Raw genomic sequence first — 26,744 nt, 5'->3', positions numbered from 1 at the left:
CAAATAGATAATTAATATATTTTAAAAAGTAAATTAACGAAATAAGGAATTGTGTTATGTATATTTCAATAAGAAAATCGTGTGCACCTACCATTATTTACATTTCACTAATAAACTTTGTACATTGTAATAAATAAAATAAAGAAAATTACAAAATCATCTATAACTTTCACTAACATGGTCTCATTATGAATTAGATTAATCAATTTATAATCAAAAACACTAATTTATTATTATTATTTTTTACTAGAATATTACAAACATTACTAATAATAGTAAATAACTCAATGATTAGTGCCCATTAAATAGAAAAGAAAACTGTTCAGCTAAAAAGGTTTCTACTAGATAGATGTGTTGAAAAAAAATGACTATTTTTTTTAGGTAGTAATCAATTTATATATAAAAAAAAATTCTTCAATTTTGTAAAAGAAAAAATGGTAAAATAAATCTCGCATTCTTATTTACTTCTACATTTATTGGAGCAAATTATTTTCAAGATGTTCACAGATGTAATTTTCAGATGATAATAATTCTATAACGATAATCTGAAGTTAAAATGCTTTAATTTAAATAAACTAGGTACAAAGTTTAAGTTCCCACCAGTTTAAAAAAAATAAATAAATTCCATTTTAAGCACTTTAAAATATGTACGACTAAACTAAGGTAAAGATACAGAAAAGAGGGTTTTATTTCACAAAATAAAAAAAAATACTCTCCTGTTAAAGTGAACTGTTCAAGAACGCAAGATTTTATTAAGGTATAATTTATTTAGCAGATAATGTGAAATAAAAAATAACATGTTGTGAAGTAGAAGAAAACTAGTAAAACTTACTTTCCAACAGTCAACTGGCCATTAGTTTTTTTTTGTTTTTAATTACCTCGGGGAAAAAAATTCCTCTTTTTCTTAAAATTAAATTGAAAGAAGATTCACATTTCAGTGCAAAATTCCTTTCAAAGAGAAAAAGAACAAAATCTGTTTAGTGACGATTTTGTCCTTCATTTTTATTATTTTATAACCCCCTTTTTCTTTTTAATCGATTTTCACCTCGCCATATATTTTAATAATAAAACAATAAGCTGCAAAGAAGCCTATAGTTCCAGTCAATATCCAATATGTAAACACCATCAATAATGTATATCCAAAATATAATAGGGTTGGTATGAATTCAGTTATCTGTAATTTTGTAAAGAAGTAAAAAACTGCGTACGCTAGTACATATGCTGCCGAACCACCGGACACCATCAGAGATCGCCACCACCAATTATAATCCTACAAATAAAATAAATTAATAATTAAGAATTAATTTTTAATTTTAAATATTTCCTTATAAAAATGGATAAAAGATATTAATTACCTCCCCACAAAGTTGAAAATAGACCATAACTATTGATATTTCTGAACATGATATAACTAGTATAATCAATACTAAAAACAAGAATCCAAACATGTAGTAAAACTGATTCTGCCAAATAGCCGTAAATATAAAAAATAATTCAATAAAAACAGCTCCAAATGGTAGAACGCCTGCCATTAATGTGCTGGAAATAAAAAATTAAATTTTATTAACAATGCTTTCATAAAATTCATTTATCTAATTATTATCTCTTAATTTTCGAAATTGAGTTTTCACGGCAATTGAATTAACAAATGTTTTGAGGTTCTATACAAACAAAAAAAAACTGTTTTTATGGGGAAAAACCTAAACGTCGACGAAAGCCTAATATTTTATTTCGTTTAGTTACCATTGACGCTTGCGAGTTTCAAGTAAAGTAATTTTTCAATTTGTCTCTACTAGCACAGCTACTAGGTATACAGAAACGTAAGCTGCTTTGTGGGATCAGAAAGGGTTGACCGAGCCTGTGGAGACGACCGGCGGTTGAATTACAGCAAGGGTGCATATGATAAGACCCGTACTGTTTTTCTTTTTATAAATAAAATAGTTTATATTTAAATTGTGATGTTAAGATCGAAAATACTAAGATCAAGTTGTTACCACTTGCGGACGATCTTTTTTCGACAAGCCTCGGATAGTCTACCTTTCAGAATAATGATTTAATTTCTGCAGAATTATTGTAAGGCTTGGAATCTACCTATTATATCTATAAATCTTTCAAAATTTAAGGTAATATTTTTTGACAGAGAAAAGTCAAAAAAGTGGTTCTTTAACCACTCAGAGGTGATGAACACTTACAAATTTAAAGAGCTTTATATGTTTTCGAACTAGTCATTTCAGCAGCTCATTAAAGAAAAACCGGTGAATGCAATAATTTAATAATAATTAAAAAAAAGCACTTTTGAAATGAATTAAATTTTTTTAAAGCGGCTTCTAGAACTGGTATTTTGCCGCAGTACGCAAGTCCTGGGTTACTGAGCACTGAAACTGTTTTAAAACTATCAATAACGAAATAATAATAATAAATTAAATTAAAAACTTTTCACTAACTAGAAGTGTGCCGGATTATTAAATTTATCTTGATCCCGTCTTTTTTTTACAATTAATAATAACAATAAAGACGTTGATATTTCCTCAGAGGACGCATTTTTATTGTATCCGTGACCAGCATCAACTTCCATCCATCATCAAAAGTAGATTAATATAGAATAGAGATTTTAACTTCACTTTTGTTTCCGTCTTGGCTTGGAGTAAGAAACCGGTCAGGGAAAAAATAATAAACATGTGTGCTACGACGAAGAAAAACTAAGATATTATTCAGCTCTGCGGACTTAATTTAAGTATAACACCTCATACCAAATAACAGTACCCAATATTTTAATAAGGAAAGTTATTTATGATAAGCTTTAATGGTTAAATGATGTCAAGGACATTTGTGATAAGTACAACGTTAGCATTTTTTTATCAGTAACGTAGTATGTACGTAAATAAACCATTTTTGAACTCTTAATGATGAAAGCGCACAAAAATTTTCTATATCTATAGATAAATAATCACACAGAAATAATAACATTACTCACCAAAGGAATGGATTCATGTACCACAGTTGATCTGGTACTTGACGAGGTATTTGATTAGTTCTTACGGGATGTGGAAATGGCATCTTTCTATAACCGAAGAAGTAACCACAATAAACCAATGGTAATGAAATACCAAACCACATCAGTAACAGCGATACCATTGTTGAAAACGGTACTGCACCACTAGAATGTTTGCCCCATATGAAGAAGTTGAGAAAAAAGCAAACACCAAATACGATGCCCGGATAAAATGATGCAGTCTGAAAAGAAATGAAATTATAATATTAATTTCTTGTTAATAATTTAGTAATGATGTAATGAAACGCAAACAAAAATCGGTAAATATGAAGAGGTAATTGACTTTTCTATCAATCTTTGCTCTGAGCAAAAAAGTCGTAAGTATTTAAGCATTGATAACTTGGATGGGCTACTCAAAATATAATGAGATTAAATGAAAAACAACATCGAGGCTTCTAAAGAGAGAAATAACCGTAAATCAGTTATTCCATTGGAAATTCTCTCTTATTATGTTATTGGAGAAAAGAAAGGAGTATGTTACACAAACCCTCACAGCATAATGGATGCGAACTTGAATGCGAAACCTTCTTAAGGTTTTCTGCCTGATCGTTGATCATATAAGGAACACAAGGACAGAATTATTGTAAGGCTTGGAATCTAGAAATAATACTGTATTCACCCCTCTTTAAAACTTGCAATATGTAAGGACAAATAGACAAGGTAAAACATTGGCGGGTTAACTATTTAATCTAGCATGAAATAACGATCTATCACATCATTATAAAGATACCTGTATTCTTTACGAACGGGATGCTGAAGTTATTACGAATTATTTGGGTGGATACAGTAGCCGTATCGTCTATAAATGAGTCGAAATGAGGATTACTCTGCAATAGAATTCTACCTTTGAATCTATCTTAGAGCACTAGAATTTCATCTTTAAATCTTTAAATTTTTGCTTCTGCATATTTTAAATCTTTGATACTGAATAATTTATAAAAGAGTGTTAAATCTTATCTTTATTATGAATTTAATATTAATGTTTGGAAGGTAATAGGTTACATAGTGCTTTCAGAAGCAGAGGGGTTTTGAATGTAGGCAACTGAATTTGTAGCGAGATAAGATTGCGTATGATGCTGAGTTGGTAGGGTTCTCAGGGGAATTTTTGGATCTAGGGGCTTCTTCCAGCTTACTGTCTGGAGAGAACACTGCCCGAAGGCCTCCAGTGCACTGAACAAAAACTCCGGGCGCCAATTAAGAATTATTAGCTATGAAAAAAGGCAGTCAGCAGAAGCGAGGGCTAAATAAAGTGGAACAGAACGCAGGATATGAAATTGTTAGATTGAGTCGTTGGGTCAGAAGGAAGAAGTTGAAAATATTAATCTCGACTCTACAGAATTCGTAAAGAATAACATAATAATCGAGAAACTATTTTATAATAGATTTTGATGATAAAACACATTTATAAATGAATAAAACTAACTAAAAATGCAGTTTTTTTCCATTCCCTTCCTTTTAAAGTTTTGTACAATCTTGCGGATACATAGCCTGCAGTTAGGCCCGAGAATACATAGAGCATAATGGCAACAGTCATCAACGCACCTCTGGATGCAGGTGACAACATTCCCAACATAGCAAAAACTATATAAAGAGCAAGATATAAATTAGAATCACTCATAAAAATAGTAAAATTCGGACCTTTGAATTATACATACAATATTATATAAATCTATTACATATATATAAACCTAACATACATATTGTAATGGCTGCCATGATAAAAATCTGAACTCCGGATCCAACAACAGCAGCAAAAAGATTCAACTTCGAAGGTGAACGAAAAACATCCCCGTGAACCAGCTTCCAACCTGACTCTTCTACCGCTTCCTCAATAGTTTCGGAAGAGTTGTAGCGAGCAATATCACGCCTTAATGTCCTTATCATTATCATAGTAAGAATTCCTAATGTATTAAAAAATACATTAGTAAGCGAAATAGATTAATACAAAATAAAATTAATGACACATAAAATGAGTATAATTATACCAAATAAAAATGCAACAACCACCAAGGAATTAAATATAGAAAACCAGTGTATTTCTACATCAGTCATTCTCAGATATATATCCCAGCGAGATGCCCAACTGACTTCAGAAGCAACCCATTGAACAGAATATGTAAAATATAATGTAGTCGGAGATCCACCAACTTCTTGAGGTTTAGCATTTTCTGGTGTGGGCAATTCACAATTGCCTGATTTATGTACCTTTAACGAGTTTATGTCTACACTTTGAGATTCCACTTCGAAGCCAACAACTCGATAGCTCTCTCTGTAGAAAACAAATTCAGTTATTTATTATGTAATATTGTTATTCTAAACTACATCAACCAATGTAGTTACTGTGTGAGAAACGACTTAAACAGCTTAGGTCTGCTTAGTAGGTGCATTAAAAAAAAAAATTGATCTGTAAATATTAAATCTAAACTAAATAATCCAGAAAGAACAGTTTGAAGAAATAAAAAAATTGCACGATGCTTTTACACAACATTTAAGATATAGGAAAGGTGTGAATTAAAACATCGTCTACAAAGTATAGCACCGACATTGGGATTCCTAATTTTTCATTAATTAATACTTTTTGAAATGAGGTATGTTAGGTATTAAATATGACTTGCCCACTTTAAATCTAAACACAAGACGTTATACTGCGAATCATTTGGGAGAAATATCTTATGATTTTTGTCTACAATCTATGCGCCCATTGAGACACTTGTGACATGCCACAGACCAGCACATTACCCTAAACACATACAGATCAAGAGAACACCAAAATATGTAATAGTAGCTTCAAGATTTTAAAGGTGAATCTGGTGTTTATTATAAGGAAGCTTGGAGAGGATTATACGAAATAAGCTTTAAAGATTAATTACGATAAAACAAAGTATACGGTTGTCGGACAGCTAACTGAACTGAAAGGGGTTATTTGGAATCCGTGTTCGAAAGAGAGGATCAGAGACGGAAATAAGAATATGGAGAGGCGAAGTCAAGGATATTGCCCAGTTTTGCCTTGGTAGAGTATCCTCCTTTATGTACGTAAACAAAAACAAAATCTTCATAAAACAAGAAAAAAAGATTTTTTCTTACGTGGTACAATGGAGAAATCAAAACATGCTAAGGTGGTATGGATTCCGAATAGAGAGAATGAAGAAAGGATTTCTAGATGTCGATATCTAGATAGGACTACACTAAAATTGAATACTTCCACAACGGTAACCGTGAATTTGGGAAAAAGTTGAGTAAGCAATAATTTGTTTGAAACGGACTTAATTCTGTTTGTTTCTTTTCGAAAGAGTGTGTTTAATAAGACTGGATCCACTTACTTGTCAACAGTATGATAGTGTAAAATTAATTTTAAATGGTTGTTAATATACACTTTATCTCCGTCCATAAATCCCAATTTGTATCCTTGTTCATACTGAACTTCATTTGTTTCAGGAATCATTACTTTCGTTGCACAAGGAAGATTGTCCACTAGCCTGAATTATCAAAGGAATCATTTATTTAATAATTTATTTTTTCTAAGAGGCATTATCTTATAAGTCCGAATGTGAAAACTTCGAAATAAAGAATAAATTATAACAGGATTCTTACAGATGAACGAGGTATTCATGTTTAATTCTATTCATCACTCTTAATTCTTCATCTCCCTTCCAATTCATTGGATTGCCTGGAGTATGACACAAGAGTTTGCAAGATATATCTTCAGCCATTTTCACTTCGTACGGTGTATTTACAATTCTGTCTCCTCGCAAAACTTCTCCTGAAAATTAAAATACATTATTAAAACTACGAAGTAATTCTTTCATCATCCGTTCTTTATGACAGATTTCTCGTTGTACAATATTACACTAAACAATTTTATCAAAAACGAAGTTAACTTACCCAAATTTTCTGATTTGTATTGAATATTAGTTTTGGGGAGACAAAGTGGTAAGGAATAATATTCATATGGAAGTTGGGTATGAGTGCTAGTCATTTTGACAGCTTTCACTTCGATTTGATCTCCTTTGCTAAATTCAACAGGTGCCACCCCAGGAACATAAAAGGAATGGCAAACCTTGAGATAGTAAACTAAAATCGCCAAGGAATGAATCCACATTTTGAAATCCTACGAGAAAAAAATGGTTTTAACGATAACTTTGCCTAAACTTTCAATAAAAGTAAGAGAGATAAGCTTATGACAAACCTGTTACATAAAACAACTTAATTTCTTGTCATAAAATCTTCATATTATTACGGATAGTATTTTTCGATCGTGGCCATCCTAAAGGTCGTATTTCAGAATTATACCGTTGATCATATATATTCAACCGCTTTTACCACCAACCACCTAAATTATATCTTACTTGAAAAATTTTCTTTATTAACATACTGTAAAACGGATCACAATAATTGCGAGCATTCGCAGAAGGTACTCTATTTTGCACACTAAGCTACATTCAACGCACCACACCACGATACCGAATAGCCAGAAAACAATATACTTAGTTCTTGATCATAAACGAACGATTCGTTCTTTTTGTATGATCTTAGCTGAGAACGAATTGATTCGAAAAATTTTTAAGAAAGACAAAAAATGTTCTTTTAAAAATTGATGATGTCGCAACACAGAGCGGTTTTCATACGTAAATACATATATACACATTATTTTCTTAGAAGCAGCTGATAATATAAACGTGTCAGCTGTGAGCAAGGCGGATAATATGAAATGAGGATTATTCTTAAACGTGTAAAAATTGAATTATATAAAGATAGATAGATAATTATTTTAATGATTGATAATACTTCACGCCTATTATGCCAGGTGCTTGCCCTAATATAAATGAATGGTCAGAACATGTTTTACGGGTATTTTAGCAGTGTTTTAATCCTACCATATAAATTTTGAGAGCATTCCGAATCGCTGAAATCGCAATTTGGTCTTATCTTCTTAGATTTAATTTGTGAGCTGACAAGAAGATGCAACGAACTTAGAAGCCTGGCTAGAAATATTATCTGGTGGAACTATAGTGGCATACATCTACATTCAGTTTTGCTCATCGACCGTATTCGGGCGGTCACCTAACTCAAGGTATTTGAATAAATTAGCAATATATTTTGGATACAGAAGTTTCGCTATAGAAAGAATAAGAAGTGAAATATCTTTTACAGTGACATCACATATACATACATTCGATAGAATGTGTTGTTGATATACTCTTTTTTTGATATTTCTTAAGTATACACTTCCGGAATCTGGAAGAGGTTGTGAACATTTCCAACCCTAATTGTCCTCACAATAAAATAATTTATTAATTTCAATATCATAAAAAATATATTATGTGCTGGAAATAGGGATCCAAGATAGAGTAGTTTCCTTCTATTAAATATTAAGTGGGTTTGGTTGATGTAGCAAAGGCTAGACACAGACAGGCCTGAAAGTAATCCTCCGGGAACTGGTGCATTCAAATCCCCCAAAATATTGTTTTTAATATGTTATTCGCACTCAGTGCTACCCTTAAAATTTTCAAAAGATTAGACACCGTTGAAAATAATTTTGAAAGATTTTACTCAAAATAATCTGAACTTAATTTGCATAAGATATAGTTAATATTTTAAGTTATTTTATTTCAATTATTTTTTAAAGAAAAATATAAATATTAACAACTTTCAGATCTTCCGCCAATTCAATTCTAAAAATCGCCATATTCTATTTTTTTTTTTTTTTCAGTAATAAATTGAAAATAAGTGACACTCAGAACTGATAACAAACACATTAACATGACTCACAGCTTCACAGCCCAACCCAGTTTTAAAAGCTCCAACAGTGATTTTACTAATTTTAATTACTGATATAAGGTGTGGGCCACCACAGAGATTAGGAACCAGTATAGCCAATATAGACGTGTCTTTAATCAAAAATAGTCTCAATCTGATAGAAATGACAACCGAAAACTGTAATAAATCAAATATTTGTCTTCGTTTGCTGCAATATTATTTTTTGAAACCAAATGATTCTTAATTTATTTTTATGGTCAATATTTATTTCTTGATGGTGACACTGAAAAGAACACTCAGTGAAAGTTTAATGTGTGAGGTGTAGCCTACTCCAATGGGGTGGGGTTTCTATTCGTTTAGCCGGCCTTAAATTAATCCAAATTTTAAATATGGACAACGAAGGAAAAAAAGTTATCGTTTGCGACAATGGAACTGGGGTAAGTACAGTTAAATAAGCTTTTAAACTAATCGTAGTAATTATGCATGAAAACGAACAGATATTATAACCTTAACATTTTGATGTTCAGTACTACAAAATATAATGTTCTTTTCTTTTAATTATTTTATTTTAGTTTGTTAAGTGTGGATATGCTGGATCAAATTTTCCAGAACATATTTTTCCATCTATTGTGGGAAGACCCATTATTAGAGCTGTTAACAAAATTGGTGACATTGAAGTGAAGGTAATTTTTTTTTCTACTTATATATTTCACAACTTTTAGGAGTGTTTGTACTAAAATTTCCTCTTGTGAAATATCATTAAATTCTATTTAAAGGAAAGTGGAGGTGACTTTGGAAATTATTAAATCTGAATAGAATATCAAGGCATTTATAAAATTGTAAATAGGCGATCCTAATGTAATACCACCTTTACTTGTTAAACATCGTATATCTTCAACTAAACCTAATCAACCAGATCCCAAAAAGATTCTTTTATAGAGGGGTAGGCTTTTCTTGTTCTTTTATAATTTTTTCGAAAGTTTTAAACTTGTATTTTTGAACTGTAATAGGGTAATTATGATGAGAGCTCTACGTTCTGAAAAAAGAACTACAGAATAGTCCAAAAAGTAAATGCATATCTCTCTATATTACTTTTTATGAAAATAAAACTTTCAATTCCTTTCGCAGTCATATATACGTTCATGGGGAGAAGCGAAAACAAAATGGTTTTTTTTTTTTTCAAAGCCTTGGCCATTGGCAACTAGGTAATACGGCTCCTGGCAGCCAAATAATGTATGACCGTATCATATTTCTTGAGGTGCCGCAGAGTAGTTAATAAATGGGCAGCAAGCAGCGTGACGTCCTGAAAAGTGTAAAAAAAGTATTCAATTGCACCATAATGTAGAAATATGGCTTACAATCAATAAATTTTATTGCTGAAAAGTAACTATTTTTATTATGAAAAATTTGTATGTCTACAAACATTTTTTTTTACCATTAAGTATGTACGTAAGTGTCACACATAAAGGAATTGCATGTAATACTGCAGTTAGGTATTCAGTCTTAAAATGTACTTTTTATTACAGGGATTAACTGTCAGAGTAAGCATACTGTTATCTCGTAAGATATTTTAAAGTTTTATGTTACACTTTTTCTTTACTTAGCATGTTGATTTTTATCCCTTTCTGTTTCTCCGATTTTTATTAATTAAATCTAAACATGTAAGTGTATAAGTATCTCCTTAATTCGTCATTATGGTAAAAACAGATGAATATTAATTTCAAAAATCAGATTTTGTTGTGTTGTTGATTACTACTTTATTGTTTTAATTTATGCTTTTATAATATTTTTTCATATAATTGAGTTTTTATTAATATGATGGATTATCTCACATGTGTCATCTGTATTTGTCACCTGCTGACCTCTAGGAATTACCAGTAAGTTCACCACTAATGAAAGAAAAGATTTATTCCTTAATTTATCCAGTAATTCTTTTGGAAAGAAAATAAAAGAATGCATGGAATTTGTTCTGGATGTTATTTTTTATTTAATTTTTTTCCCCAGTTGTGTTGTAACGATATACAATTTTTCCTTCTTTTTTTTGGCGGCCTTAATGACATTTTTGTTTATTGCTTTTGGTTTGTGCATTATTAATTTTTTGGTTGTAAATATATTTATTGAATATGGTGAAATGGTCCAAAGAGAAGTTTTTATATCAACCTAATGAGGATCTGGGAGCTCTGCATTTTAGTCGTTGTACCTACTTTTTGTTTACACTTAGATTTTATTTTTATATAATAATGTAAGCGTTTTCCATAAATATTTATAAAAACATGTTTTATGACTTCAATTTTATTTTATATATTGTCTGATTTGAAGCTATTTTTTTAATTACTTTTTTTTTCAGTATTTGCACGATTGGAATGAGACTGTTTACTTGTAGGGCTTTGTTATAAAATTATGTTGATTTTTTTGTTTGTTTTTTTTGTTAAGATAATATAGAAATTGTTTTAATGTTTTATCAAAATTAATTTTGTTTTAGGACTTAATGGTCGGTGATGAAGCTAGTAAATTAAGATCTATGCTTGAAGTCAATTATCCGATGGAAAATGGAATAGTTCGGTGAGAAATTTTCAAAAATTTAATTTGGATATTCTACTCAAAAGGGATTAATTAGTTTAATAATTAATCAATAAGGAAATATATATAAGTTTATTTATTCTGATGGTAACTTTATTGTAACGTTTGGAATTTACGCTAGAGGTTGACTTTAGGAAAACATTATGGGCTAGGAGTTAACTAGTTTAGCACATGGATGTGTCAATACAGCAACGATTAATTTCTCTTAATTTTTTAAAAAACAAGGGACAATAGTTTTGTTGCGCTTTGTTAGAACTGCTGCGACTTTTCTACAAACGTAATTCATATTAAATCGTGTTCGTAACATGTTACATTATATTTTTAGTGAGTCCGAGTTATGAATTTGGTGCCGGTATGTTCGTCTTTATTTGATTTTGCTTAGGCCAGTACGTCATTCTAGCGGAAATGCACGCTGCAACATTCGTGTTGGTGTCATAATTAAAATGATCACGATATATCATTAAACTCTGTCGCAATGAATCCATCCGTTAATCTGCCTGAATTATATTCTCTATTAAATAAGGTAGCCCTCAAAAACCATATTTTGTTGAAGATTACTTAGGATCCACAGCAATGAAAAAAATTCTATGGATTCGGCCCGAGGAGAATCATCTCTTTATTCTTTTATCTAGTATTGTGACGGAAACACTTTATCGCGGGCTGGGTTTGTAGAGTAGTTCAGGTGTTCGATAGTGATGCCTATATGTAAAAATATTCCTGTAAACCGTCTTTATGTAAGGTTTTTGGCGCTAGTTTTAGATATTACAGGCGTTTCAAACGATAACTTAACCAGAAAAACATTAATGAAGTATTTTGAACGATTATTTCTATTAAAAATTGTCTTTTTTCAGAAATTGGGAAGACATGTGTCATGTGTGGGACTATACATTTGGTCCTGAGAAAATGAACATTAATCCAAAAGAATGTAAAATTCTTTTGACTGAACCACCAATGAATCCTACTAAAAATAGGGAAAAAATGATTGAGGTTTGACAATTTCTATGTATTGTGCTCTTTAATTTATCAAAAGTAATGTTTTCGAACTTGAAACCACGCTTAGCTATTGCAAAAATAGCTGACCAATGGTTTTTCGGTGTTTTAATCTTAATTGTTTAACAACTAGGTGATGTTCGAAAAATACGGGTTTAGTGGTGCATACATAGCAATACAGGCAGTACTCACATTATACGCACAAGGTCTACTGAGTGGAGTAGTTGTAGATTCAGGAGATGGTGTAACACACATTTGTCCAGTCTATGAAGAGTTTGCTTTACCACATCTTACCAGGAGGCTTGATATTGCTGGTAGAGATATTACAAGATATTTAATCAAGGTCACAATTAAATTTATTTGTTTTTAAAGGAAAAGCAATTCACAAAATGTATTTCTTTGTCAACTTAGACTTTGTTTTCCGGTTTATTCAAAAACACTAATAATGCTACTATACATTCGTTTAGGATACATTATGTTGCTTAATCCCTTCAACTTCATATGAATATTAATTAACTTTTTAAAAATTCAGATGGAGAACTGAAAGTTGATTTAGAATGAACTTACTCATTAAGAGAATGATTCCAAATTTAAAAATTGTTCAGTATGGCTTTATCTCAAGTACTTTTTGTAATTGCTACTACACAACTCAGATATAGGTTTTTGAAGGTTAAAATAATAATAAATTAAATAAAAATCATTGCAGTTGTTACTACTGAGGGGTTATGCTTTTAATCATTCAGCTGACTTTGAAACTGTAAGGATAATGAAGGAAAAGCTCTGCTATATAGGTTATAATATTGAGACTGAACAGAAACTTGCATTGGAGACTACAGTGTTGGTGGAACCATATACGGTAATGTTTATAAAATTTGCGTAAACTTTATGTAGTTAAAAATTTCAAAATGAACTGTTGTAACTACAAAAGGCTTTAATTATATGTAACTTAGTGTTTTGTTTGCAGCTTCCAGATGGAAGAGTTATCAAAGTGAGCGGAGAAAGATTTGAAGCTCCTGAAGCACTGTTTCAACCGCACCTTATTAACGTTGAAGGACAAGGTATACTTTTACTGTACTTGCAACTTTAATTTGTTAGTTAATAATAAATGCATCTACTTCGTTGTCGTGCATACAGAAGTGGGACCCTACCATTTAAACAAATTGGATCTGAAATATTTTTTGTATTTGCCGTTTAGGAAGATTTAGCTCACAACAATTCACTTACTTATCCATCTGCATTAAAGCTTATGAGTAATAACTGAGTAATACTTTTAAAAAAAGTTGATTAATGAATTCGTGACTTCCTTGACCTATTTTTTTTTAATGCAGGATATTATTGATGGTGCTAGTTATATATTTGTACATGAAATTTGTAAAAAATGTAGCTTGTATTATTCTGTCTTGTCTCTCAAAATCACATTAAGTTGTGTGAATGATTAAAAGTTTGTGACAGTGGTTTGACCAGTTTTCAAGGGGAAATTTAAACATCAGTGTCTTCCCGATTCTGTAAAAATAATTTTGTGTGACATGGAAGGCAATGCTGAAAACAATCAGACTATTAAAGCTGCATTATAATGTGTGCAATTTTGGATATGCATAGGTTGATCCTTCTTCATTCAGCCCATTTTCTCCTAACCCTTTTTTCACTCAATGTCTGAAGAACCCAGCGACATAGCCTTCAATATTGAGAATGTCCTATAGAAGGTCAATTTCCTCGATGAGTATTTTTCAGCCAAACCCGTGTTTTTTGTTTTTGTTTTTTTTAAAAAAAGGCAATCTAGATCGCCAAACTGAGACCTTTCTGACAAAAACGATTATTGTAATGTAGTGGTAAAAACTGCTTGAATTTATACATCAACCATATAAAGTCATAGCTTTAGGGTCGATGACACAGGCTTATCTTGTTCGGAAATCGAACACATACTAGGTCTCGTTCAAGTTTCTTGAAAATACAAATGGAATTTACAATCCTCTAGTTTTGAATGCTGTTAGCCATTGCCTTAATAAAAAAATAAGTATTTTCTACAGGAATCTTAACACCAAAGCAAGAAGCTCAATGGGCTACTTTCCCCCATTTATGAATTGTTTAGATTTCTTATATTTATTTCTATAATTTTAGGTATAGCTGAAATGGTATTTAATACAATTCAAGCTGCGGATATCGATATGAGAGCAGAATTATATAAGCATATAGTGCTGTCCGGCGGCTCTACAATGTATCCTGGATTGCCAAGTAGGCTAGAGAGAGAGATTAAGCAACTGTTCTTGGAGAGAGTGTTGAAGAACGATGTAGATAAGCTAAGTGTAAGTATAAATTATGACAGTGACACCATTAAAAAGAGTAAATAATACTGCAGACATGTGAGGTTAGAATAATACATGGCTTAGAATCGGTTTCATAATAGAAAATCGAGACAAATCAAGATAGCTGGTTTTGAAGTCTCATTCAAGTATTCGTTAAGCAATAATCCTTAAATTAAGTATTTCAATTTCACAAAAAGTATAATTTAGCAGGCATGAAGCGAATTAGATCACTTCAGCATAATAGTGTATTAAATGTATATTTTTTCGCCCTCCTTGAATTTTGTATTTTTTATAATGAGTGCAAGTTCCGTTTCATATTATTTCTTTGAAACATATGTAAGAATGTTTTTTATATATATATATATATTTTAATAACGTTTAAGTCAACAAATGCGGAGTGAGATAAAGAACATATCTAGCTAAATCCATACGAACAATAATTGTACTTTAGAAAAATTAATATACCTACTCTCAGTTGAGGTTGCAACTATAGAGATATAAATAGAAAATATTCAAAACAAATGTTGAACTTACAATAAAATTTAAACAAACTTCTGAAATTAAAAGTAACTTTATGAGAATGGGTTAATTGCTTACTAGTCTCCACCTCATCCACATTGAAGTGCAGAGATACAATGGGTTGATGTATATCTTTAATTTCTTCCTGGACAATTTAATGCTACGAAGACCATTTGCAGTCAACTTCCCCCTCCAAGAAGAAAAATAATTATTTTTATAATTCTTAATTTCTCATAAGAGAAGGAATTAGCTCAGTGATTTCAACGCGAAAATCCTGGGTTCAAACCCAGCTGTGGTACCTTAGGTTTTCTCGCCTAGAAGCTTCTTATAGCTCACTGTCCTGAAATGTTTACTCCTGTCTGTAACGAGAGAGAGCACTGTCCGGAAGCGCGCTGTTTTCTGAAAAAAGCTACGGGCGACATTTACCTTAATCATTATTTTCTTTATGTAACTTTCCTTATAACGAAAATATTTTAACCATTTTGAACTTTATCTTTAAAATTTAATAGGGTTTATGAAGTTTTCTGTTTTTGTTAGTTTGAATAATATAAATAATTACTTACAGAAATTCAAGATTCGTATTGAAGATCCGCCACATCGAAAGGATATGGTTTTTATAGGTGGAGCTGTTTTAGCGGAAGTTATGAAAAATCGAGATACATTTTGGATGACTAATCAAGAATACCAAGAAATGGGCGTTGGAGTTTTGAAAAAATTAGGTGCAAGAGCTAGCTAATGAGAAGTAAAGAAAAAAGAGAAAATTTCTGAAACTTCTATTTTACATATTTAATGATTTATTAGAAAAATAAAATAAAATAATGTGGTAAAAAACAAAAAATTCAAGAAAACACTCAAATGATGCAATATAAGGACTCTTTTTAATTGTTAATAGTGTATTAATGATAAGAATTAAAAAAAAAAAGAGGACGATAACATAATTAGTTAAAAATCAATAAAGAAAGAAGCTCTCCTTATTAAAGAAGGTATTTGAAGGTCCGATTGGAAATAAGTTGCGGTCTGAACTCGTGATGAGAAAGATGTGGGTAATTTTTATCTTACATTGTAGTTTTGAGTTACATTTCAAACAAAGGCATTGTTATTTTAGTACTTTTTATTTATTGGAAAACTTATATCCCTTGCCAAAAACTGTGTATTACATGATTTTTATTGTAAGTGTAATTAAATTTTATTACCTATTTGAACTTATATCGTTCTTAAAGTGGAAATTAAAGCAAAATATTTTGCCATTTTTATTTTTTGTATTACTTTCAAATTTTAGTACTTTTAAAGATTTGTTTACCTTATTATTGATTATTTAACAGCAATATTTGTTAAATATGGATTTTAGACCGCTTCTTTTCTCTTTGTAATGTTCTGTTGTTGCAACAGATAAGTTAAATACTGTGATACATTCGATATGTATATCCTTTTAAACTAATATTTGATGTGTTTTTGTGTTCTTTTTTTTAAGGAGAAAAAAAAAATGCTCGCTCATTACTTTCTTTAATTCGTTATAAAAGATTATATGGCTACATAAAGAAACAAATTCATTCCATACTACGGAAAAACTGAATTTTTATTCTTACTAGCATACGTATACCATTTCATTCGATTTTTTGTCATAGAATTCGTATCATCAGATCACGTCATTAAGTAATTTCGTTTTCGAAAAAGATTCTCTAATAGAACTAATCATGCTTAATATAATTGATATTCCTTTTGAGGGTTTGTTATAATCAATCAAATAAGGTTTCCTAAATTTGCTAACTGTTTTAAGTGAAGAAAATTTAACCTGAAACATTAAACTAGGTCTGGATAATTAAAGCACTCCTTGGTTCCCAGTGAAGTAAAAGTCTTTCACACGTCAACCTAGACTAGTCATTTTCAGCTGGATTGTACTGAGTAATTTGCTTGTGGGATGCATATCTCTTCCATGCCTAAGTATAGTTGGTTCCGTTCATGACTCTCGTTGGCCAATCGAAAAATCAAAGAAGAGGTAATGGAATTGACAAGTACTTCCATCCTTCCTCATTGGTAGCATACGCACTGAAATATCAAATTTTTCATTTGAGTTACTAATCAAGAATAGAACTATTTCTAAAACCACTCTTTTTTTGAGGAGGGGAATTCAAAATGTATATTCCAGATGAAAATCTGAACTCTGGACTTCTACTTATTCTTATAAGAAACAAGAAAAAGAGAAACTAGTAAACAGTAAACTCAATTCCGGGTTAAATGAAGTATTTTTTAAAATTTTATTTTTAACATTATATCTAGCCAACATACAATTAAAGTGAGATACGTAAAAAAAAAAAAAAAATGCCAAAAGCAATTATTTAAAAAATGTCTTATACTTCGTAACGTAAGTGAGGAAACATCTCAACCACTTTTGATCACCATCTTAGTTCATCATTCATTGTCACAAATAGAGCATTCATTCGTTCAATACAATTTTCGAAATTAAGATTAGAAAAAGATTACCCTCTTCAAAACCACAAGCAACTTTATTTTTAGAAAGATAAAGAATTAATGTACGAACATTTTATTTTTGTGAACAGTCGCTTTTAAAAAAATCAAATTATTTCCTTGATGTTGAAAAATATAAAATAAATTACTTTTTTTCTTTTTTTTTTAATTAATGAGTTTGCAATAATATCTTCAAGCGTCCATTGCATTAATGTAAAATAATTATATAAGTATAAGTAAATACAGTTTTGTAGACAATAGTTCTTTAAAGATTTTTTACTCTCTGTTAAACACAGTAAGAGCTCTGTTAAAATTATCAACTTTTACTTTTATTTTTTGTGTTTAAAGGATGTCTAAGAAGGATATTTTGAAGGATGGGGTAGTGGTAAGCGAGTTTAATGCTAGACAAATTAATTAAAAATAAATTTGAACAAAATCTGTTAATAAATAACTACAAAAAAGTAACATTGTTTAGAATTTTAAAGTAAACTACGATAAGACAAAAGGTACTCTAAACTTAAGTAAACTTTAGTACCGTTGGTATACTATTTATTTTTTCAAAAAAAGTTATAGCTTATTATGTTTGCTTTAAAAATAATAATAATATAGTAATAATACTTGCAATTTTATGACAAACATTTTTAAAAAAGTACATAATTTCCCCATTGAATAATTTAATCGACAGTGCGAGCAGAAAATAAGTATTTTCTAATTTATTTTTTATTAGAATATTATTATGTGTTTAATTATAATTTTGTTTATACCTCTTTTTATAATTTATAAATATATTCTTTTGTTGCAGTACACTGGGTGCTTTTATGTTTTTTCTTTGCAATTTCATTATTCTTGTTTTACTAAAGGAACTATGAATTCATGTAGCTTAATTAATTTGGCAAGGGTTAAACATCTGTCTCTTTATGGGTAATGAACAGAATCATTAGACTTACTATCAAAAAAGCCTTGTTTTAGAATTCTGTTCTTCTGGTAACTACTCAGGCATCTAAATCTCCTTCGAACATGCCGTAGCAGTCGGTCAGGAAATAAACTTTACGATAAGAGAAATTTCGGAGACCGCTACAGGCGAGAACACTGTAATTTTGAGATCGAGTATGAAAAAATGAATGAAGTTGTGAGTTCTACAACACTTCTATTTCTAATTATTTGATTTAAAACATAGGATTCTGTAACAATGTCACAGACCAAAATCCTCTTCCTTTATTTATATAATATGCGTGTAACTTTCACTCTTCTTTCAAATACCTAGTAAAATTGGAACAAACAATCGTTGCTTCGATCATACAACCCAACTCCGATTCCCAATCTTTACGCCAAATATTGAAAACCAATAAGTGTAGTTTCATCTCGCAACAGTAAATAACGATTAAAGCATTACAGCAGCATTAACATGTTTGTCAACTGCAAAGGCGAACAAATTCGTATCCTGGCATCAAAACATTTACTTCAAAGAGCATAAAAAAGCAAATAATGCTGCAAAAAAAAAAAACGAATATAGTAAATAAAGTTAATAAGCATAATTCAAATGTTAAGCTATACAGTTCTTAATGATGAATTTTATGAAAGTGTAGACCAGTAAAATCAAAAGAAGGCTTAATTTTAACGTACATGAAATAGAAAAAATGTTTTCCAAGTTCCCTGTTGGTTATTCCCTGTAAAAAATAATTAAAAAAGCATTTTTATTTTTATGCTATGATTTTTTTACATCTATTCTAATAGTAAATAATCTATTGAGATTATTCTAAGAGATTTTAATTTTAAGTAATCTTTGCTATAATTTAATAGTTAACTTATGCTAACATCTCTTGCATATTTTAATCAGTTCGCACAACTTCATCAAGAAAACCAGATATCTGAACTAAATAAAAAGGTATTGCTGAAGTTAAAATAACACTGTTAATTTGATAAACTGTCAGGCTGTCTCACTATTAATAAAAATACAATATTGATAAGTAAGGAAAAAACCTAAGATTAGAAAAGATGAAACTTTTTCTTGAATAGTTTCTTTAACATCTTTCAGCAAGATGGGTTTGGCGGAAAATTACGGAATATTGCGACGTAGAAAAGATAATGGAGATGGTGCAGATCAGTTCACTTGCAGGATGTTCTGTATAATTTTACTACATGATGAGAAATTTTATTCACACCCAGGAGAGCTCTGCTAAGTGTTACGATCTTGGCTTGGACGACTTCCTTTGATTACAACTAAATTTTAAAGAAGTTTATTACTGATGAAGTTCTAGCAACTTATGTTTTTTATAAATGGGTACATGGAAAGAATTATAGCTTTTGATTATAGCTAAGATTAGAAAAGTTTTTGATGTAACTGTGAAAATGGAAAAACTCCCAATAATCTTAAACATTTTACTTTTTAATGTTAAGTAGTCATGCATAACTTTTAGTTTGATGAATACTATTGTATTTATTATAAATATTTACGATACTGTGCTAGGGTCTGGATGATTTAATTTCCAATGATTACGCTTTTTTTACTTTCCAAACATCATTGCTTACTTACTCTGTTGTGTTATATTTTCTTGGATTTTTCTTTTCTTCTCTTTTTTTTTTTTTTATCATTTGGAGGAAACTTAGTTTTTCTTTTATTATTTTTGCTTAAACCCAAAAAGAAGAAGTAATTTTCATAAAATATTTTATAAATGCTATTCCTTTGCTAAGGCATCGTGAGTCCTAGAACAAATAAACAAGTTGATAAATTACACTTGTGGATTTTATCCAGCAATTACGATATTAGTACAATTATCTATTACAGCTAGTAACAAATATCTCAAGCACAATAAAATGGAATATTTTTTGCCAATAAAAATATAAAAGTTGAATGAAATTGGCAATATTCTTTCTTCCCTTTGGATTATTGAATCAGTCACCAGAAACGATGAACACTACTCAACAAAAATGTCATTAATTATTTAACAATCACTTTTTATTATATCAATCCAATATTAGTTTACTGTATCAAATAATCAGGAACTTTTGTGATAAAACAAACATTTATTGGATGCTGATTGATCTAAAAATAAAACTGTTTAAATTTTAGAGAGGCCAATATATTAATAATGCATTTAATCAGTATACAATTTTACTACGCGTTTTTGTTACGTGCTTTCTTGAACATATATTTTATGAATTTATCTACTTAAGATAAATGTCATGGAAATATTTGGATCACTCTTTCTGTTCATGATTTTTCAACTTATGCTGATATCCTTTTTGCCATTATTAAGGGGTTAAGAGTAATAAATATGTTAAATGTTGTGCAATATTAAATTTTGCAATTCTTAAAACCGTACAGGTTTGATAATCTTAACTCTTATAATATTTTTTTTTGGATAGACCATTACAAAATAATATTATATGGATAAATATGAATTATAAATAACTTTTAAAAGTCTAAAACATGGATTATTAAAAAAAAAAATTCTTTGGTGGGCTCCGAGAGAATCGCCACGTCGATATTTTCTCTAACGCTAATTTCTGAAAGAAAGAAATATGTTTTGCTAATTGAGTTAATATCTGGTAACCAAAAGTGCGATTTTGCATAATAGATAACTGAGTTTTATAGAATTTTCTAGAAAAATAGTTCAATCTCTTTTTTAAATTTCAAATGCTGTTTCATACTAACACATTCACTTAAAAAATGTTTCCGAAAAACAGAATTCATGTGAGTTTGAGATTCTATGTAATATGGAGGCAGGACTAACTGCAGGGTTAATATAAGTTTTCGCTTGGTATAACATTCTACACCCTTCTCTTTACCTTATCTAACGCAAATACCAACATACCAAAATTATCCTTATCATTCTCTATATTTATTTATGGGAATCTAAAGTGAAGTAAATTTGACATTTACAACATTGGAATAAGAGAAAATGAAGCGCGTATTTCTCACAATTTATTGTATATAATGTGCACTTTACAATGTTCTGTTAAAACTAATGAACAAATTTACAAAGCCGAAATTTGAAAATAACGAAGCACATATTCATTTTGTGCTAAAAAGTTACGAGTATCATTTTTAACCAGAATTGGCCAAAATAAAACCTACTTTTATTTCTCTGTTCCACAACAATGTAAAAACACACCAGTTGTCTTCATATTTGGTTAATTTTATTAAAAAAAAATAATAAACTTGTTTAAAAAAGATAAATAAAGCGGGTATGCAAATGAGATTAATATTTGAAACCTGTGACCAATGGATACAGTTCATAAGATAGACACACCTCTGCACACATCTTGTCCACCTTGTGGGTCAGGAAGCCAGCTCAAGAGCCTCTGATGTAATTATTATTTTTTATTACATCATCATTAATAGTAATAAAAAAAAAGTACTTAACTTTTTTCACTACTCAATATCTTATTGTTCTTGCATCAGGTGCGCTGCTTTTCAGATGCTCTCATCTTTTTTATTTATTTTACTTTTTTTTTTATCTAATTAGTTGAATAACTTTTGTTTATCACATTGAACTCTTTAGCAACACTTCTGTTCATTAACACTCCTTCAACGAAGTGAGCCTTTATTAGTTTTACTTTTGTTATATTATTTATTTTTGGATAATCAAGTAAGTTCGTCCTTCAGAAAAGGACCTTAGTTTTGCGTTAATTTACACACTTCTCATTGTAGTCTATATACGTATGTTATCTAGACTTTATAAGATGTCTTCTATTCAAGAAGGGCATTTGCTCTAACCGTTATCTTTTCCTCTTCCACTCCTGCCCTCGCTTTCAGAATGTTGTTCCTCCTTATCAGATTAATCTGGCCTTTCTTCTCCAAGAATGTCTACATTATTAAGAGTGGACTGAATCGCCGTATTTCTAACCGTCCCGTTCTACACACCCCTTCTACACTTAGCGAATGTACTCATTTCTGCGGAATGAATATGACTTGGAACTTGTTTATATCCAGTATTGGTTTTGAGTAGGTTAAAATTTGGAATTAGCAAATTTTAGAAAACAGCAATCTTCAAGGTTTTAAAAACTTATCTTTTCGTAAAAAAAAAAAAATGGCATACTTTCATCGCAGAGCTCATAGTTCTAATAGTTAACTTTTCCATCTTCTTTTGTATCGCTAAGGCCCAAGGAGGACCTTAGTTCCATCAATATCCTCTTGGAAACATACCGCCTTCATCTTTCATTTTCGCACTATCACTCATTCCAAACATTTAAGACATGGTCTACCTTGGAACCTCTGCCCTCCGCATTGAATGTTCTTCACCTGCCCATATCATTTTCCTTCACCACCCGACCACAAAATTAGCATGGGAAAGTGATCAGCATCAGCTGAAAATAATTAATATTAAATAAGAGGATAAAGCATTGTTTTCCTGGTAGTGGATGGAAATTTACAATTTTAATTCAGCTAAGAATGGAGAAAATACTCTGCCACTGGAATATTTTGTTTAGGGAGAGGCACTAGAAAGATTGGTGATATGGAAATACTTTTTTTACCCGAGAACACCTTTAAAATTATTTCTTTAAACTAGGTATGATAATTTAACCAAAAATTGACCTTCATTAAAGTAAGGCTTAAATTTTATAGATTTTAACTTTTCACCAGAAATATCTGTTTTAAGGCGTCCTGAGACCGAAAAGGTGTTTTTAAAAACTGATCTATTCATGTAAGTGAGGTGTACGTGCGCGTGTGTTTAAAAGTACCTGTCACGGAATGTTCAAATTCGTTATTTGGAAATTATGCCACCCTACAGTTATTACAAGCTTTTGGACAAAATCAACTTATAACAAGTAGTACTTCAATAAATAGATTTTTTAGTGTTTTTACTTTCCTCGAAAAAATAACTTCAAAAATTTCCTATAAACTTCATATAATTATTGCTTACACTGCTAAGGAAAATGTTTTTAAAGGCAATTTTGGAAGAGAAGTCGATTAAGCTTTCACTCTAAAATTCATAATATAAGTACAATGAGAGGCCACATCACTTCTAAAACATTAATAGGAACTAAATATGTTTGTAAAAGTTCATAATTTAAACAAAATTTCTTGAGCAACGAGCGACTGTTGACTTTACTGGTTAAATTTTGTGTTTGTCAGGGATTTTTTATTCGCATAAAATAGTTTTATTAAATTTATTTACTACTAATTTTATTACTTATAATAACAACAAAACTGTTATTGCGCATAACGTGCTATAAAAGAGAATCATGCGCGTTTTACATCAAGGATCTAATTTTTACATATTTAAAAAGAGAACTTAAAAATGATCGGTATACGGTTGTAACGTCATTTGGAATTTTTGAAACAATGTAAGATTTGCACTTACGAAAAGATTTCCACCACATATTATATTATACATTCTGTTTCGAAGAAATCATTAAGATAGTGTGAAGATAGATATGTAGATGAGTGGGGATATAGTACGTAGATGGGATCTCTCGCAGATGTAAATATAGAAATGTGAATGTTAGTCCAATGGTCAGCCACGCCTCTACAACACTTTGAAATTATTCCATAGATTTTTCCAAAATCCCATCCCTACTTTAAGCTTCCTTTAAAGTAGGACGCTTCTAATAAAATAAACAGTCATATGTATCATAGTCATTTTCAAATTTTAAGAAAATTGTTCCTTGTTTGAGTAGTAGAGTAAGAGAAAATAGCATAATTCAGATTTCTAACTTTATTTTCTTTCAATTCTCGTCATAATAATGTCCAAACATAAAATGTTACAACCATATAAACCTTAGTAGAAACTAATGAACAAATGTTTATACATGTTTAATCGTAGCCTTGTCGTTGATTGCACTAGGTCAGGGATAACCGGACACAAAATATAATTACATTAAAGACTAAGCGAACGATAACTGTTCACTCTAAACTGTATCGCTACGAGAAACCTTAAGCGCCATTCTGCCGGTATATAATAGCAAGCAATTAAATTGATTGGACACTATTAAAATTGGCCCTTAAACTTCACATTTCTCTGAGTTGCGCCTTACAAAATTATTAGTTAACTGATGTCAATAAGATGCACACAATGGAAAAAAAAATATGGTGTAAATACTGCAATGAATAAAATTCTTAAAATAACTAACTACACTCAATAGTAAATACATCATGCAGCACAAAAATATGGAGGTGAAGATTAAATTATAAGTACTAGCCAAGATTTATGATTGGACATTAAATAAATAACAGCTAATACAGAACCTAGTTTTTACTTTGCTTCCTCAAATTGCCACGTAAGCAAAATATTGAAAATTACACCAGATAATTTGGACGTGGCTCAGCTTGTGTGAGTGAACTCGGAAGCATTTAGCGGTTTAATTTGATAATAAATGATACAGAAAGCATCGTCAACATTTCATTAATTACAATTTTTTTTATAGTTATCTATAATATAACGTCCATAATACGTACACTTTTTATTTCTTAATTTTAATTTTATAAACTTAAAAATGAAATTATGTCATTTCTTTTTTATGTATCATATCAGAATTGTCTTTAAAACATGAAAAACTGTCGCAATAATTCTTTTTTCTAAACTATTAAGAGAAAGTGGCAAATATACTGCAGTCAGTCTACAGTTCTGAATTATTAAACAATGGAATAATCGGAAATTAGTAAAATTAAAAAAATATATGAAATAATTAAATGTCAGTAAATTAAATTTTTAAACTAATTCCTATCTTAGGATGGAAGATTTGCGAGAAATCGGTCAAATAGAACAACTCGTCTCTTTGCCAACGTTTCGACAAATATATTGTCCTCTTCAGGGCGTTACAGAAACTGTAACCAACCAACCCGCATAGCCACGCCCTGAAGAGGACAATATATTTGTCGAAACGTTGGCAAAGAGTTGTTCTATTTGATCGATTTCTCGCAAATCTTCCATCCTAAGTTTAACAATTTACGGTCACGAAACCAATATATTCATATCACTAATTCCTATCTTTAAGAAGTTTTGATTTCTTGATCTCTTTAATCTTATAACCTAAAAACTGTATTCGGATTACGTAGATGTCACTTACCTAAAACTATCATTTTTTTCTTTTTGTAGGCTTGCTTTCCGCTTTCATCCCAAGTTTGCCTTGGCTTCTAAGGGTCCATTACCGAATTACTTTCTCTTTTATATTAATCGTCATTGGGGAGAGAATATCTACGCTATCCAAAGGCCTATAAAACCATCTGAAAAAACACATATATAAATTAGTTTCTCTGCTACTATCCGTTTGAGATTTCGGAGTACGAAAATAGTCTGTATTACAGTATCTCAAAACATGAAATTACAGTAAGTTAAAATTTGATACTTTACTTTACTTTAAAAAGAGACTTTACTGAATCATTTTTCAGTTATTTTTTCGAAATCAGCTTCAAAGATTTACCATAAATTAATTTATTTTTTACATAAATATATGTATTCAATACATACACTTATTATTACTAGTTTTTATCATCTTTCTATTATTCCACAATTCTCGGCGGGGAGTTGGAGGAGGTTTCCACTTAAGGTTAAATTTCAATTAAATGTACGATCAAAACTGTATAATGGTAAGAATTAAGTATAACTCAAATGAGTTTGAAGTATATTGCTTGATTAGAACCTTGACATTGGTAAAAAGTATAAGTCGTGAAAAGTGTGCACACCAGATTTAGTTTTGAATAGTATTGATCCAGTAACACAACTATTTTATGGCCTCGTCATTATACAGTAATACTTTTATTTTAGTACAGTTTGATGTATTTATTTATATTTAAATCATGATGTGTATGACCGTACCTTTTATACATTTTTAATTAATTATCAAACAAAAATAAATTTAAAAGAAAATCCCCCAAGGTCTATTTGCTCTATCAGTTGCATATTGATATAATGTTTCGGTCCCTTTTTTCATTTCTTTAGATCCCAGCTCCTCATTCCAATATTTAAATTATCCTGACTGAATATTCTTTCTAAGTATCTTGATTTAGACGTATTATATAATTAGTCAGCATTTATTTCTTATTTGAGGACACAATAGCCCCCATCCAATCGTAACGGTTAATTTAAATCTTCTAAAAAATTATCTAAAAACAGTAATTCTCTTCAGAGAGA

At 30.2% G+C, this 26,744-nt stretch overlaps 2 protein-coding genes and 1 long non-coding RNA gene across 7 annotated transcripts; 1 reads left to right on the top strand and 2 right to left on the bottom strand.

Annotated features, from left to right (window-relative positions):
* Positions 1 to 454: 454 nt before the first annotated feature.
* TM9SF4 (transmembrane 9 superfamily protein member 4) lies at positions 455 to 7,658 on the bottom strand. Its single transcript, XM_074130563.1, has 10 exons — positions 7,239 to 7,658; positions 6,935 to 7,160; positions 6,644 to 6,812; positions 6,373 to 6,528; positions 5,038 to 5,321; positions 4,750 to 4,953; positions 4,476 to 4,633; positions 2,975 to 3,234; positions 1,356 to 1,539; positions 455 to 1,270 (listed from the first exon to the last, which is right to left on the bottom strand). Exons 2-10 carry the CDS (start codon positions 7,149 to 7,151, stop codon positions 1,031 to 1,033), a joined length of 1,872 nt encoding a protein of 623 aa, XP_073986664.1. The 5' UTR covers positions 7,152 to 7,160; positions 7,239 to 7,658; the 3' UTR covers positions 455 to 1,030.
* Positions 7,659 to 7,766: 108 nt separating this feature from the next.
* Positions 7,767 to 17,521, top strand: Arp2 (Actin-related protein 2). Of its 3 annotated transcripts, none has more exons than XM_074130567.1 (10): positions 7,767 to 7,900; positions 7,987 to 8,123; positions 9,382 to 9,492; positions 11,292 to 11,371; positions 12,241 to 12,376; positions 12,513 to 12,722; positions 13,086 to 13,235; positions 13,344 to 13,437; positions 14,498 to 14,682; positions 15,767 to 17,521. In XM_074130567.1, exons 4-10 carry the CDS (start codon positions 11,298 to 11,300, stop codon positions 15,935 to 15,937), a joined length of 1,020 nt encoding a protein of 339 aa, XP_073986668.1. In that variant the 5' UTR covers positions 7,767 to 7,900; positions 7,987 to 8,123; positions 9,382 to 9,492; positions 11,292 to 11,297; the 3' UTR covers positions 15,938 to 17,521. The 3 variants fall into 3 exon arrangements, with proteins under 3 accessions (XP_073986668.1, XP_073986666.1, XP_073986667.1); XM_074130565.1 differs by lacking the exons at positions 7,767 to 7,900; positions 7,987 to 8,123 and adding exons at positions 8,789 to 9,246; positions 10,336 to 10,350; XM_074130566.1 differs by lacking the exons at positions 7,767 to 7,900; positions 7,987 to 8,123 and adding an exon at positions 8,798 to 9,246.
* Positions 17,522 to 18,208: 687 nt separating this feature from the next.
* Positions 18,209 to 26,683, bottom strand: LOC141455474 (uncharacterized). 3 transcript variants are annotated; one of them, XR_012459296.1, is made up of 6 exons: positions 25,970 to 26,683; positions 25,681 to 25,837; positions 22,710 to 22,977; positions 20,201 to 20,370; positions 19,291 to 19,334; positions 18,209 to 19,155 (listed from the first exon to the last, which is right to left on the bottom strand). It is a non-coding gene; the product is annotated as an uncharacterized lncRNA (long non-coding RNA). The 3 variants fall into 3 exon arrangements; XR_012459298.1 differs by having other exon boundaries at positions 26,082 to 26,683; XR_012459297.1 differs by having other exon boundaries at positions 25,965 to 26,079.
* Positions 26,684 to 26,744: the final 61 nt, after the last annotated feature.

This window comes from Rhodnius prolixus, unplaced genomic scaffold (genome assembly GCF_049639745.1).
Source record: "Rhodnius prolixus isolate KJV_2025 unplaced genomic scaffold, Rpr scaffold_4, whole genome shotgun sequence".
NCBI classification, from domain to species: Eukaryota; Metazoa; Arthropoda; class Insecta; order Hemiptera; family Reduviidae; genus Rhodnius; species Rhodnius prolixus.
This window is presented reverse-complemented; position numbering and strand designations above follow the sequence as displayed.

Bases quoted from the DNA above. Each gene is read 5' to 3' on its own strand.
- Arp2 (XM_074130565.1), top strand. From the start codon at position 9,199: ATGGACAACGAAGGAAAAAAAGTTATCGTTTGCGACAATGGAACTGGG. The intron at 11,372-12,240 runs GTGAGAAATTTT...GTCTTTTTTCAG, and splicing joins ATGGAAAATGGAATAGTTCG to AAATTGGGAAGACATGTGTC. The intron at 14,683-15,766 runs GTAAGTATAAAT...AATTACTTACAG, and splicing joins ACGATGTAGATAAGCTAAGT to AAATTCAAGATTCGTATTGA.
- TM9SF4 (XM_074130563.1), bottom strand. From the start codon at position 7,151: ATGTGGATTCATTCCTTGGCGATTTTAGTTTACTATCTCAAGGTTTGC. The intron at 4,954-5,037 runs GTATAATTATAC...TTAATACATTAG, and splicing joins GGTTGTTGCATTTTTATTTG to GAATTCTTACTATGATAATG. The intron at 1,540-2,974 runs GTGAGTAATGTT...TTTTATTTCCAG, and splicing joins TACATGAATCCATTCCTTTG to CACATTAATGGCAGGCGTTC.